Raw genomic sequence first — 15,808 nt, 5'->3', positions numbered from 1 at the left:
CATTTAGCCTAATTATCCTCATTAGCCACCTAGTCCTATATGTATTAATGAGCAGTGTTTTTTTATTTTGTATATTCCTTTTACCAGTTTTAGCAGCAATTTACCAGTAAGTAGTAAGGTTCTTGTAAATAGTCAAGTGTAGAAGCCATGTGTTTGTTGGATTTATTACCATTTGTATTTCCATAATTTAACTACAAACATAAACTATAGCTAGTATGGTATTTTTAGTTGCTGTGGTTTTACTAAAGATTATTAATTGGAGTATGGTTCCTATATATAGAAAATGTTAAATCTGTGGATACTGTGGTTTTACTGCAAATACCATCCCTGCTGAAAAAAACAATGATTTTTTTAATTAGAATGAGATTTTTAAATTAAATTCCTCTTTGTAGTGTGTTTTGGGTTTTATTCCAATAGGATTTACCATCCCATCAATAGAATCCATCACATACAAGTAGACAACAAGTATCCATAGTACAATTCACATTATAACCATTAAATACATTACATTTTCTGTTGTATTTTGGGCAGGGTTCTATAGTTTTTATTTCAACAGGAATACTTCAACTATAGTTACTTCAGTAAAAACATCATTCATTTTCCAAATCGCTTTAAATGATACAGCAGCAGATCAGAAGTTAACACGCACGCGTAGCTCAAGGTGTATGTGATGCTTATTTACCGTTTAGCCATTGTGTCGATCATTTTCATGACAATGTTTCTACGATCTTTGACTGATCGTAACCCACAGATGATTACACCACACTTTAACGTGTGCCTTTTTCGTCTTTTATTGTTCTATTTGCCTTTTTAGAGCGCTATCAATGGTGTAGCAGCGCCTACGTTTACATTAGTTTAGCGGGAAGATCCCAGAGTTGCCAGATTTGCGTAAAAAAATCCGTCAAATGGCCATTCAAAGCTTGCCGGAAAACCGCGAGTTTAGAAAAACTGAAATACTTGTCAACAGTAAAAGGTCCTGGCAGATCGCAAGCCAGATAAATTGAGCACACAGGAAACCCAGCTGCATAGAATCCATTTTCTACTTTTGGACCTTTTTATAAATGTAGTGGAGTAAAAAGTATGATATTTGTCTTTCAAATGTAGTGAAGTTAAAGTACAAGTACTCAGAAAAAATAATACTCAAGTAAAGTACAGATACTCAAAAAGTGTACTTAAGTACAGTACTCAGGTAAATTTACTTCGTTACTGTCCACCTCTGGTTGTAATCGACATCGGGATGTTTGTGAGACATTGGCGTTGGCGATATACTATAACATCGTCACATCACCCAGCATTTAAGGGAAAGTATAAGGCTACATACTGTATAAGCTAAAATATCAATGATTTTAGATTTTTCATCACAACATAATTCCCACAGTTTCGTTTGTGTTATTTCATAATTTTAATAAATTTGCTGTTAGGAGGAAAAATAAAAAATAAGTCACCCTACATTGTTAACCCCTGACAATATTTTAGGTTTGCTATGAAACATTCAAAAATGTTTTTATTTAAAAAAAAACTTATACAAGTATATAACTTTAATATCTAATTAGAATGATTATTACTATGATTATAATGGAAATAATAAAGTTAATAAAATTATATAGGAAAAATGTAAGGCAATAAGGCATTGTAAGGCAATGTAATTGCCATTTTAATTGAAGGTTTATTTGTTGCCTAAAACACATATTCGAACGAATACAACTAAGGCAGTTATAAAAAAGCCAAAAATTAATTTAAATTCACGAGAACAGGTCAATGGCAATATTCATGAAAATGTACATCTTTACAAACACATTTTTTTTTATTTTTAAAGAAGGGGAAAGTGCACAAGAAACAATTCAAATGAAGGATAAAAATCCCTATCAGTTAAACAGAAAACAATATTTACTGTAACAAATACATAAACATACTTCATTCATAGATCCATGTTTTAATTCCATTTATTTACACTTTTATTTAGACGGTCAAGTCAGATAAATTCTTTGAATGTAACATTTTGTTAAGGTTCAAGGTTTTTGAGCAGTGCTCATACAAAGAAAAAAACGGAGAAATGCAATATTCACAGCACTTTTATAAACCTTTTTTTTTTTAAATCATACCAACTGAAAATCCAATTTAAACATTTAATAAATATGGTTTCATCAAAGTGAAACAGACATTTTAACATAACAGAAGTCTCCGAAAGTAAATAAATAAAGAACAAAATACACTACACTGCTGAGATCGCTAATGAACATCTTGGCGATGATAGACAGTGTAAGCCAACCAGTGTTTTATTTGTAGGTGGAGGGAGGGCAGAGACAACAAATGCTGAATGTTTTAAACACTAAGAAACAAAACATTGAATCCAAATGTGCATTAAATTACAGTACGCTTTTAACACCACACTCTCACATTCTCCAACATCATCCCCTGAACAAATTATCCTAAAATTAAGACACTATAAATTACATTTTACTGTTTTTATGGCTAATTACATTTCCTAGTGGTGGTTCTGTCATGTGCAAATCAAAACAGACAAAAATCAAACCACTATAGTCATTTTTACTCATATTATGCTAGGCGTGGTTGTTTGTGACTATATTTTTAGCATGAACTTGATCACCATGTTTTCAGCAAACATGGCATCCCAGTCTGATATAGTTACGTATATCTAATGTACATTACAGTAAAATATATATGGATTCTATGCATGCTTGGCCTCAAGCAAACATGGCATGCAGATATTACAAAATACACACTGAATTGTCACTGGCTGATGTTAGCATAGTTTCTTGTAGATGCAGTCACCTACACAACCACATTTACTAATGGCATAATTCTATCCAATAAGAATGACATTTTGGCATTATTTATTTTCATATGAAGGTTTTCTCTTAGCGTACATTAAAATAATGCCAAATTATTACCAATCACGTGCTCCTTACATGGCATATCCTAGTTTGATGTGATATGTACAGTATATACATGATCTAGAGAATAGCCAGTAGTTTATGAGAATATTGTCTGATATAAGAATTATGCTTACGATTCAACCTTTTGTGCTAATTTAAAACAATCATGAAAACATGAAAGTTGTGCTTTATATGTTATGGGTCTATACATAAAAGAAAAGAGAGGTAAAATAATTCAAAGATCTATAACTGCTACTGTGTGCAACCGAATTCAAGTGTGAACATGAGCAGAAGAATGCTGAATCCATCATTTACATGCGACGTTGTTGTTTATTGTGTGTCTCATTGAAGTACATTACAATTAAAATGTATACAGTATATGCTCTGTGTTGCGTATTCGTGTAACATGTTCCATGTGGAAATTTACATTTGCCATGTCTTATTTTAATGGCATGTTGTCTCTCCTTCCTGCTTTTTTATGCAAAACTGCTAGAGCTGAGACACTGGAACTTTTCTCTCATAGACTGGACAATTTTGGGCTGATTTACAGCCTGACTGCAGTGGGCATCATTCCACTGGTATCCCTCCAGCGTCATCTCAGGGTTATTTGAAACCTCCTGTCCATTCCTCAGGGTTTGCGTGATCTGAGGTTGACTGCCATAGTCAACAGCTGTTCCACGCAAACTGTGCAGCTGTGCCAGTATGGGCGTCTCTTGTTTTTGTTCTTCGGCCTCGTCTTCCGAACGGATCTCGACATAGTCATCATCGTCATCTCCGTTGTCTTTAAAGTTGACCAGATAATTCTCAGTGGCACTTTGCGCGTTCAGTGGTGCCTGTCTATTCAGCACCAGTACTTGCTGTGAGTCCCGCAGAGTGATATCACAGGGCATCGAGAGGTTAAAGGTTACCTGGCGGCCGGGGCATTCAGGGAGGCTGTGTTGTCGAGGCATCTGTGTCCTTGATTCACTTCCATGCACCTCACACATTTGATCGCACAGCCCCCTGCCAGTCTCTTTTCGAGTCTGGTCTATCAGTGAAGATGAGGACTGGCAGCGATTGTAGGAGGAAACTTTACTGGTACGTGGTCCTATTGAAGAGTAAATGTGATCACAGTCATCTTTACATGGTGTCGTCACGCAGGCACTCCAACGCTGATTGGGCGGCGTGATAGGAGTGGGTGGAAGTTTCTTCAAGGCAGGGGTTGAGCATGCAAGGGTCAGTCCTTTCGGTGAGACTGAAGTGCTTGCTGGTGTTTCCGTTGGCCAGCAGAAACCAGCAAGTTCCCCATTACTGTACGTACAGTTCAACCAGTCAGATTCTTGTGTTAAGCTCTCAGATAAGGAAGGGGAGGAGGTGGTGTTAGAGAAAAGTGGATGGGAGCCTGCAATGCTGATAGATGACTTTAGTGGTGGAGGAGTGGTGGGAGAACCCTTGAAACCCACCTGGTCATACAACTGAGAGTACTCGGCTATTCTTGCACCTGCAAAAAATAAAGAAAGAAGCCATAAATGAATTATAAAGCAAATGACTCATATAAACTAATAACTCTTATCTTACACTTTTCTGGCGATTCAGCCTACCAATGGCTTACTTTTGGATAGAAGAAAAACTGCATTCTTTATTGCTCATGTCTATGAATCGCACTTTCCAAAACTAGGAAACAATGACCTTAACCATGCATATATCTCTTACCAATAGCAGTACCGCCTTGTTTCTTCTCCTCCATAATGGCTGCCAGGTCTTTCTGTTTGCTTATCCTAAGCCTAACACAACTGGGTTCATGGTCCATGCTCTTCATCTTCAGTAATTGGTTAGCCTTTTTGATCTTCTGGCTGTACTGCCTGGCCATGAGGAACACTCTGTTCTTGCCCTTTTCCCCTAGCTCAAGAACTTGGTCACAAGCTTCTCCACCCAGCAGCAGACTTGGGTCCAAACTGTGAAACAGGACCTGAAGCTCTGGATCCTTCTGTGAAGGAATGTCCTCATCATCCATACGGAAGCTTCCACTGCTTAACCTTGCAAGTTTTTTGCGGATGCTCTTTATAGTGCCAGGCTGTGGCTCAGGGGTGGGGGGCAAAGGAAAGGAAGGAGCTGCAGGAGAAGAACATGCTTCGTCTTTCTCCTCCAACTTGTTTTCTGAAAGGACATCTGGAATGTTGATGATGGGAATATGGAAGGACGGAGGGTGGTTTGAAGGGTTGGGTGATTCAGGTGGAGCACCAGCTGAAGGGGGGGTTTGTAAGGGGATTTTGCATGGAGAGTCGTTTGACTTTTGCCGGGAAATGGCATTCTTGCTTGGTGATTCTTGTGCTTTGTTATGGGAATCATTAGGTCTTTGTTGTAACCTGGTCGCTTTCCTTGGGGAGCTGTGTTTTTTTCTTGTAGAATCTTTGTGTGGGGAATCACGTGCTCTTTGCGGAGACTTGGGGTCTGTTCCATTAACAGGAAATGCTGCGGGAAGTTTGTCTGGTTTCTTTTCATTGTTCCGGATGTAGTTTTCTAAATCATTCCATATCTCGTCCACTTGCTCTAACATGTGATCAGGTCTTGAAAGTTGAGAATTTTCATTATCAGAATATGGAGCAGAGGGACTTTGAGACTGATCACCTATTGTGTTGTTTCTGGGATGGAGGCTTTCCTCAGAAACAAAGCCTCCTAAAATTTGGCTAGCCATGAGATCTATCTCAGATGTCTGCAGCCTTTTTGGTTCCCCCTGATCCGTATCAGCTGAAAGGACCGGCCGTTCCTGGAAGACGATGGTGTCATATACATTCTCTTCATCTTCAACGATTTGAAGCTCACACGTCTCAAACGGCTCCCCTTCTTGATCACAGGACATATTGCTCTCACATGAACTCTCAGTTTCCGTTGGAGTGATTATAACTTGTGGTGCTATCCTTGGTTTGACCTCTGCTACTTCAGGAAGGGCCTGGTTAACTTGGTCTTTGTGAATCAGCCCCATGGCTTGAAGCTCCTCGTAACTAATGTTGTCATAAACATTCTCAATATCATCAATCGTTAACTGTTCGGCAGAAGAAGATCCTGAGATTTCATTGCTTGAAGACTCAGTCTGTTGATTGATTTCTTCCTCTTGTAATGCATGCTTCGTAGGGCTTTGTCGCTCACTTTGTTTTTCTCCGACACTACTGGCCCTGCGAAGTACCTTGCCTCTGCTTGCAGGGAGGTCCAGCTGGGATGACTGAGTCTGCTCTATGTGCCAGCTAAATGGTCTTTCTGGATGGTCAGCAGCTTCGTGATCACTCTCTGCATCATGACTGCTTATATCATTCTCTGTTGGCAGGAACATCTGGTAGATGTCCTCGTCATCATCGATTTGGACAGTTTTTTGGCGAGTGGGAAACATAGCCCTTCGGATTCGATGGTCCGTCCATATGTTGCGAACAGACTGTTCTATGCTTGTTCCCAGCATGTGCGAGATGTGTTCATCTGCCTCTGTTTCAGGAGGACCAGTCACCTGTAGGATAGGGGCGTTGGCAGCCTCATTTTGCAGGGACTCTTTGGCGGTCTGAAAAAAAAAACATGTTTACCATAAAAAGGTGTCATGAGATTATCCCCACACAAAAAGAATGTATTCATATCAAACTGTTCACTTGAAATATCCTATTGAAACATTAAAGGGATAGTTCACCCAAAAGTGAAAATGTTGTCATTATTTCATCACCCTCATCACATACTGCAGAACACAAAAGAAGATATTTTGAAGAGTGTTGGTAAATGAACAACGGCGGTTCCCATTCACTTGCATTTGTTTTGTGTACATACAATGAAAGTAAATGGGAACCGTTGTCAGGTTACCAACATTCTTAAAAATATCTTCTGTTGTGTACAGGTTTAAAATGACAAGAGGGTGAGTAAATAATGACAAAATGTTGGTGTAAACTATCACTTTAAATCATGTTACTCATAATTAGACAATTAAAATAAGTATTCCAAGAGCATTTATAAATAAATACAAAAGGAAAACTTAAGCCTGTATGTTTCTATTCCAACAAACACAATTCTTTGAAGCCAGTTATCCTCAAGGAGGCTGATACCATGGATACGTGCTTCTCACCTTGAGATCCGCATGTGTGAGGTTGTGGTTTCTCCACTGGTCAATGCTGTCCACTGATACTTGCTGGTTCAGCGTTTTCCGGCTGCCCTTCCCTGGTACCCGCAGTTTACCCCCTGATCCCTGGTTGTACAAAAGTCACTTCTTAGGACATTGACGATAATTTGAGCTGTATGCAGTATAACTTGGGAGTCTTTTAAAGGCATGAAAAAGTCTCCTACAGCAGTGTGGAGTCAATGTTTTGCACAATGGTGCACAATGATGAAATGAAAACATTATTTTAAACTGACCTGCTTATAAATTAAGCGGCAACAGATATGAAGTGTCAAATCACACTAACCAGAATGGTGTCATCCTCATCATCAGCATCCTGTGGATGCGGTCCTTCGTCTACATCACTGTGGTCACCAGGGTTCAGAGATTCTTGAGATTCACTGACAAGGCTACGTGATCGGCCGATAGAACCCAAATGAGCCACAGGTGACAGCAACGTGACTCCTAAACTAGAACGCTGTGGGAAACAAATTCATGTTTACGACACGCTAAAAAATGTGGTGTTGTTATTTATTTCAGACTGTTGCAATCAATTCATGCTGTAGTGTGATGTTTCTTACCTTCTGTTTATCTGGGCTGGATACTACAGCAAAAAAAGAAAAAAGACAATTAAACATTTAAATGATTAACATTACTTACAGGCATCATTTTTCTACTGAATCAGTTTTAAAACCAATTGTACTTACTGATGTGTTTAGAGTTTTTCAGTAATTTAGATAAGGGCTCTGAAGAGAGAGATGATATAAGTCAGAGAAACAAAAAATAATCAATAAAAGCAAATCAGCAAATCGATGAAATTGTTGTTAGTAATGTATGGTGGGTCTCACCTGTCTTTCTCCGTGTTCTCCGGGGAGAGGGACCCTCTTTAGTGTTTATTCTCTTGTCACCCTCGGAGTTGTAGTTAAAACCTGGATGATCTGAAAAAAGTTGAATATAGCATCTGAAGTCTAGTTCCTTTAAACATATGCACCACTTTATATAATTAAATATGGTTTTTAGTGTGATACTCACTTGCAGTATCCATCTCCAGAATGGCCTGCTTAGCCTGTGGAAATGTAGAGAATACAGTCATATTTCTGTTCAAAATAAATAAAATAAATAATTAAAAATGTAATAGAACTTTGATACATATTCATGTTTATTGTGTTTTTTAATAATATTTTTCCCAGCAAAATTACTGAAAATGTCCTCTGGGTGGCGCCGTCCCCTCACTTCTCTAAACAGAAACTTTAGTCTCACCTTCAATGTTCTACATGCTGGGCGAGATGAACTACTTTATCATGACACAGTTGAGTGAGAACGGCCATAACGGAGATTAAATTCTACACAAGTATAGATAGGATAATGTAGGCTATGTGTGAGTGTGTGTGTTTCTGTAATCAATTTAACCTTGGCTGGAATTTTGGCAGGATGGTTTTCGAGGATCAGCCGTTTTAGATGCAGGACCCACGTTTTCTTGTCCTGGTGAGACTTTGCCTAAAGATAGATTACAGATGTATCATCACAATCAGATGAGTTATTGTGACATCTCTATAAAACCCAGTGTGACCAGTTCATCCAGCAATCACAGAACATCAAACAAGTCAAAACAAACAACTTCATCTACTAGATGGACGTCAGCACCGACAGAGACTAACAACTGTTGTGATGGACTGTAACAGCATTGATGCACTTATACACAGTTCATTTCATAGACACTTACAACAATCCACAGCCTGCTGCCAAAATGAGTTACTCAAGATAAGTTTCACCTTGTAGACAACTACTGTAACTGCGACGAACGATGTGTAAAATTAGCCTATTATATACAACATACACAACATGTCATAAGATAAAATATAGGTAAAAAAGATGATCAAAAATACAGCAAGTTGGTCACAAATCTCATAAAAAATGATCATATTACACACCAATCTTGGTAAAAAATACAAAATATTTTTTTAGCTCAGAATGTGTCACCATGCAAGTTTTAATGCAGTATAGACCGTTTCACCGGACCCCTGGACTGCAATTAACTTCCAGTCTGTGTTTGCTTATCGATCTGGCTAGTGTCTAATAATATATCTATTTATGTTTTATTTAATTTATGTTCATATTAATTTATGTCATTATTTTATCGTATAATAATTGTATTAAATAAATGATTTGTTGAATTTTGTTGTACATTCATTTTATTAAATAAACAATTTGTTGAATGGTTCATGCAGTTTTAAAGAAACCGTGACATATAGCGGTTGAGATTGGTACTGCAGACTAAATTCAAAATATTGGAAAGGCATGTTTAGCCAAGTAATGGTTCTTGGTTTCTTAACTAACTCCACCTTCAATCCTACAACACTTTTTTTTGTTATTATTCAGATTTTGGCCTGAAGTATGACCCGGACATCTTGACAGTTTCAGAGATTCACCCAAGCATGTTGTAACCCCAAGAGGTTATGACATTTGACTTAACATGTATTAGCTACAGAGATAACAATATCAGCTGATTTATGTGTGTTTTGTAACTCCATGGCACACGCTGCATCATTTTCATGACTGCTCGGCTGTCGTCCAACGCACAGGTCAGATGAAACAGCACAAGCTTTAGGCAAGACTCACACACACACCTATGCACGCATGCTGAAGCCTGTAGGTAGAGGGGCGGCTGCTATTACTGGAGGAAAGTTCAAGGCGATTGGACATCTGTCAGAAGCCAGGCCTCAGGCTGGACATTCCACCGCGTGTTAAACGCAAACCACTGATCTTAGGTTACATGTTGTTTGTGTGTGAATATTTGTGCTTACCTGCACAGTGTGTTGAAGTTTAGGGTTCTTGTAGTGGAACACACTAAAGCTTAGAGGCTCTTTAGGAATGACCTCGACCAACATTAGATTACAGCACTGCAAAACATGTCAATGGGAAAGAGAAATTCAAGAAGATAGTCAGTTAAAATGTAACAACTATTTTTATTTCTACCCTGCTGAAAAGCCCAGCAAAAGCTTGGTTTCTTTGAGTCCACCCTTACACCCATTGGCCTGTTTTTACATTGTATTGTTTGTTTCTGAATAACATATTTGCTCTAGTTTGAAACAGCAGTACCAGCTGGCAGGGCCAAGTTCATCCTGCTCTACCACACTGGCTAAGCTGCTAGCATCAAAATAACAGTCACAGAGTATAAACTTTACGGTTTCAGCTTGACCACCTGGTATGAGCTGGATTTTCCAGCACGGAAAACCGATGAGCATCTGGATATAATCTTACCAGGATGTGGGCTTTATAGGTGTAAGTCTCTTCTCTTTTCTTGGTGATCAAGAGAAGTTTGTCGAACAGGAACAGCGTCCTCTCATTTTTGGCTTTCTGGAAACGGAACGTTCCCTCAAGAACCAGTTCACCATAGCCAATGAGATCTGGCCCCTTCCAGTTGGTCAACAAACTCTGAATCTCCTGAAAGAGTGAAAGCGAGGACGGAAGAAAGAAAGTCTTACTTTTTATGTAAGTGATTCAGTTAGCTGACATGCATTTTTGTTTGATAGGCCTCAACAGAATGTTCTATGGTCATAAAAACCAGAGGATGAAGCTTGGTGACGTTGCTGCATGTTACCTTTAGGGTTGATTGAAATAGCGTGAATGTAAGTAAATGTGTTGGTTACCTGCAGTCTCACTGCATGCTCATGTTTTCTCTTCATGTCATTTATGTGCCAGGCCACCCTCTGCATGGTGTCAATCGCCTCCTGGATCACATCGTACATCTCTGAATCCTTCTCCAAATGAGTTGTGATCTCCTATAAGACACAACACTCGCAATATTACAGACGTGTCCGACAAGTTCAGTAACAATATAGCAACATGCCGAAATTTGCTTTAGACAAGGAAAAACCAATAAAACTGGATGTTATTAACCTTCCGCCATATTTTACCTTTAATATATCACATTAGGTTGTTTCTTGCCAAACATTTTGGTATTGATTATTACTTTGGGTAAACGGCTTAACCACACTAAACCAGCACTATTGAAGTCACGTGATACACAACTCGTCGACCGAGGCTCAATCCATCGACTAGTCCAGTGGAACTAATCTACTAGTCAGTACAGACTACACAGTATGTACTTTTAGAAAGAGAAGTGTGTTTGTGAACGTACATGCAGAAGTAGATGGTACTTTAGGATTCTCTGGACAGGTTTAAGCAGGTAGGAGCCGAGAGGAAGGGAGTGTTTAAGACTTTCTTGACGCTCTCGGAGAAACTTTGCCACCGTTTTGTTCCGCATGCACTCTGTTAAGACAGCAACAGACCTGTAGATGCAAATGAACATGTTATCGATATATCAGCTTATCTTTTATATGCATAAGAGAATCCTGCAGAAGCACTCATATAAACTGAATTAGTCTCAACACAAAAAATACATAAACACAGAGTGTTTACACATACTAGAATAGCAACCAGTTATTATGCTTTATGTATATAAATAAAGTAAAAGCATTCAAATGCAACAGCAACATATATTAAAGATATCAAAACAGGTAGCATCTGAATACAAATGATGCTAGTCCTTTCTCAGAAGTAGTTTTACTGTTCTAAGCCATTTTTTCCAATGATGTGCAATTTGATGACCTCTCTACCACAAATGTAGTTCCTCACATTAATTATAACACGTTTCATTATTTTTGACAATCAGAAAGACCAGCTCTCTCTGTCAAAATGGCGAAAACCATTTCCTAATTTATTTTATATAATGTAAAAAATAACAAACTTTAAAGAATCCTTGGAATCACGCACGGTTGAGAATGTCAGGTCAAGCCCTTTGGTTAAAACACAGCTTTTACAGTTTATTGGGTTTGGTGCACCGCCTCACAGAACACTGGGACAGATGTATGTGCGTGTGCAAGCGTTCACATTCCAGCATCCTGCGCACAGACTTCACATTGTCCCAACAGGAAATATGACCCGGGTATCACCGAGATATACAGACATCGCCTTGAGGACTATTACTGTATGTGTGTGTGTGGGAGCGTGCCATATGACCTTGGTTAGGGTCAACAGCTGTGTGAGGGTGTGGAGAGAGGGTCGCAGTGGCCCGGACAAAAATCCTTTCATGTACACACACACCATGCAGAATTTCATGACACGACTACTAAACCACATCACATTTGTCCTCCTATTAAAAGTAGCCATTGTGACAGCACGTGCTGTCATACACGTATGTGTTTAATAAAAGGAAAAGATTGAATATGTCAGATTTAATATGCAAAACAGATTTCCTTTCACATTTTTTTAGTTTAAGGTGCACTAAACAGTTTTTTTTATTTTCAGGCCAGTCTCTCAGAGCCACATTTTTGGTATTGGCATAAAGTCTTATCCACTTAACACTGTCTGTCTGAACGACACCTACACTGTAAGACATTTCTGTAATCTTTACAGTTATTTACTTTATATCACACAGTATAATACATCAATTTCTCTATGCAGTAAATAACTGTAACCTCCATTTCATTGTGGGAATTTTGTGTGATGTCAAACACTAAATACAGTGATTTACTGTATTTTTAAAAATTGATGTATTTTACTGTATTTCTCCTGTTTTAAACAGAAAGTAATTATTTTGCTCATTTCTGAGGGATAGCATATAGGCTTTGCCCTGCGTTTTGAAAAATGAACCCCACAGCAGTACGGAGGAGGTTTTTACCGGGGAAGTATATTTGAGAGACACAGTTCTGGAAAACACCTGAGCTGAAGATGTAACGGTGTGTTTTCGGCGGAGCTGAGAGGGACTTTGCCATTTCAGCGAACATTTTATACGTGAGAGAACCGCACGTTTCCGACGGAGCTCAGAGGACTGTGCATTTTCTACGAATATTTTATACCTGAGAGAACCGCACATTTCCAACAGGGCTGAGAGAACTTTCCCGACGGAGCCGAAAGAACCGCGCTTTCCCGACGGAGCTGAGAGAACTGCGCTTTCCCGACGAAGGTGAGAGAACCGCACATTTCCAACAGGGCTGAGAGAACTTTCCCGACGGAGCCGAAAGAACCGCGCTTTCCCGACGGAGCTGAGAGAACTGCGCTTTCCCGACGAAGGTGAGAGAACCGTACATTTCCGACGGAGCTGAGAGGGACTTTGCCATTTTTAACGACTATTTTATACCTGAGAGAACCGCACATTTCCAACGTAGCTGAGAGAACTTTCCCAATGGGGGCGAAAGAACCGCGCTTTCCCAACGGAGCTGAGAGAACCGTACATTTCCGACGGAGTTGAGAGAACCGTACATTTCCGACGGAGTTGAGAGAACCGTACATGTCCAACGAATATTTGTATTCCCATGAGAGCAAAAAGCAAGGTAAAGTATTATTACTACTTTGTTTAAGCATTTTCCGTGAAAGACTGCTAGCAATATGTATTTCTGTAAGGTTTGCAACCACCATACCTACTGCACTGTAAAAAATGATTTGTTGTTTTTTTGTTGTTTCAACTTAAAAAAAATAAGTTACCTGGTTGCCTTAAAATTTTAAGTTAGTTCAACTTAAAAATATTAGTTTACTTAATGAATTTGTTGCACACTCGTTGTGTTGACTAATATTATTAAGTTGAACTAACTTAAAATTTTAAGGAGTGGAAGAACTTGGATTAGGCAAGACACTGCTCAATTCTCTATAGCATATGTACAGTATACAGATAGCTTCCAGTTTACTGGGGATTTCTAGTACAACTAATGCATAGGTTTTGCTAGATCTACCCAATAAACTGGCAATTTAATGCATAACATACTGTTATACCAACTCTCTCATAAGGCATAAACAAAAACTTTTTTAAGTTTAATTTCTGCCAATAACCTCTGTATAGTCAATTATGAATTTTTTTCTTTTCCTACAGGACCTCATCGAACATGGAAGTTTACTCTTTGAACACAGCAGGGTTGAGCGTGAGATGTGGTAGCTATATGTACTCTGAGAACAAGGTAAAGCAATGTGGTCATCTTTGATGTACAGGGTTTGCCTGATAACACAGCATCAGAAAGAGACTTGTAACCTTCTGCAACCCACACCCTCCTGCGTCCATCTGCTCACCATCCATCCTTTATCTCCAAAGTCCCTTCCAAGGATACAGACATTCATCGCTTAATAAAATGCTTTGTTTTACTTAGCTGATGGCTCCTGATTGCCCTTAAATTGAACTAGAGTACACCAACTTAGAATTGTCATTAAACAAAACGCCACTTTGATTTTATACCGAAATTACAGTATGTTTACTGTTATTTATATTTATTTTCTTAACATTTGATGCTGTTAACTGCTGTTGATTAACTGCTGTTTGATGCAGTTAATTGTGATTTCCATTTAAAATAGTTCTGTATGCAGTCCATAGACAATTCTGTACAATAATTTATTTCTTTACATTTCGTATTGTAAATTAATGGTGAATTCCATTTAAAACCAGTTCTGTATTTTTTCTTTACATTTGATACGGTTTGAATGATAGAAGGGTTCATGCATTGCTGCAAATAACATGAATTGTTTTAAGTAGATTTTTGTACACATTTCCATTTTCAAGTGCTTTAAGCATTTGTAATGTAACAGCTTTCCTGGGGCTCAGTGGTTAGAGCATGGCACTAGCAATTCCAAGGTCATGGGTTCGATCCCAGGGGATTGCACATAGTCAGAAACAAATGTATAAAACAATGCAATGTAAGTCGCTTTGGATAAAAGCGTCTGCCAAATGCGTAAATGTAAATGTAATGTTTAAATAATTTAAATAAAGAACACTTTTTCAATATTGTATTTGAAGTTACATGTGTTGGATAAAAGTAAATTCTACACAAATATTATTAAAATCTAATTTATATTTACTAAAAACATAAATCAATAAACATGATTACAGTAGTGTACTGTTAATCTAGGGTTTTACAGTACCTGGACTGTATTATATAGTTACAGTAGTGTTTAATTACTGTAAACGTGAAATACAGTTATGGTACTGTAAATCTTAATTACAGTAACTAGTTACTGTAAAAACCCATTGAAATGTCTAGCAGTGTACTGTGTATGAAGTATCACACAAAACAAAAATAGAAGGTTCTGGTGACATGATGTCCTGTGATGGTCAATGTCTGACTGAAAATTATCTTTTTGGAATGGTCATACTATTTACTTGTATATCATGTCAGCTAGTAACTGCTTTAAAGCTAAAATACATTAGATTTTGCTCAGATTTTGCCCAGATTTTCAGTCTGAACTTGTTACAGAAAGTCTGTGCCAGTCTGCAGATTTGATCAGTTAGTGTGTTTCTATCTGAAACTTTCAAAAAGTCTGCAAGTGTATGATGTCTAGTTAAAAAAAATCTGTGGTGTAAAAAAAAGTAGTGTAGTGTATTCCAGCCATTAGGTGCACAACCTTAAGTAAAACAAATATTTATAGTATCTATAAATGAATAATACAAAGGGACAGATTGAATATGTCGATAGAGAGAATAAGAGGGTAAGAGAGAGAGGGACAGACAGGAGGGCAGGGGGTTTCACTCAGGAGGAAATGTATAGGAACAGACTCCAAGACTCCAGTGGAGTTACAAACATGCCCACACAATGTATAATATAAGCACACACTCTCACAAGTCTCACGTTCCACACACACACGCAGTCTATAAGACAGATGGTGATACACAACAAACCAGGGGAAGTAATGTTAAAACCACCAAACCGCATGAAGTATAACTTACCTTGGATAATTTGTGCAGTACTGTGTGTATATATGAAAGTCTTCACTCTGAAAAACACAATTTGGAGATTTGTGTTAGTAACAAAATGTGAAACACTAA

General features: G+C 38.3%; 1 protein-coding gene across 1 annotated transcript in view; it reads right to left on the bottom strand.

Moving 5' to 3' along the window:
- Positions 1 to 1,710: 1,710 nt before the first annotated feature.
- The window catches only part of LOC130550663 (pleckstrin homology domain-containing family G member 1), a 52,558-nt gene continuing 38,460 nt past the window's right edge, over positions 1,711 to 15,808 (bottom strand). Inside the window, exons 4-17 of the mRNA XM_057328167.1 lie at positions 15,710 to 15,756; positions 11,144 to 11,294; positions 10,653 to 10,784; positions 10,264 to 10,446; positions 9,807 to 9,902; positions 8,413 to 8,499; positions 8,035 to 8,068; positions 7,851 to 7,940; positions 7,710 to 7,748; positions 7,584 to 7,606; positions 7,310 to 7,480; positions 6,973 to 7,092; positions 4,590 to 6,423; positions 1,711 to 4,377 (exon numbers count right to left, since the gene is read on the bottom strand). Coding sequence (XP_057184150.1) covers positions 3,374 to 4,377; positions 4,590 to 6,423; positions 6,973 to 7,092; positions 7,310 to 7,480; positions 7,584 to 7,606; positions 7,710 to 7,748; positions 7,851 to 7,940; positions 8,035 to 8,068; positions 8,413 to 8,499; positions 9,807 to 9,902; positions 10,264 to 10,446; positions 10,653 to 10,784; positions 11,144 to 11,294; positions 15,710 to 15,756 — 4,011 coding nt within the window. The 3' untranslated portion in view covers positions 1,711 to 3,373. The remainder of the gene's footprint in view (positions 4,378 to 4,589; positions 6,424 to 6,972; positions 7,093 to 7,309; positions 7,481 to 7,583; positions 7,607 to 7,709; positions 7,749 to 7,850; positions 7,941 to 8,034; positions 8,069 to 8,412; positions 8,500 to 9,806; positions 9,903 to 10,263; positions 10,447 to 10,652; positions 10,785 to 11,143; positions 11,295 to 15,709; positions 15,757 to 15,808) is intronic.

The sequence above is a fragment of the Triplophysa rosa genome, unplaced genomic scaffold, assembly GCF_024868665.1.
Source record: "Triplophysa rosa unplaced genomic scaffold, Trosa_1v2 scaffold38_ERROPOS3904915+, whole genome shotgun sequence".
Taxonomy (NCBI): Eukaryota; Metazoa; Chordata; class Actinopteri; order Cypriniformes; family Nemacheilidae; genus Triplophysa; species Triplophysa rosa.
This window is presented reverse-complemented; position numbering and strand designations above follow the sequence as displayed.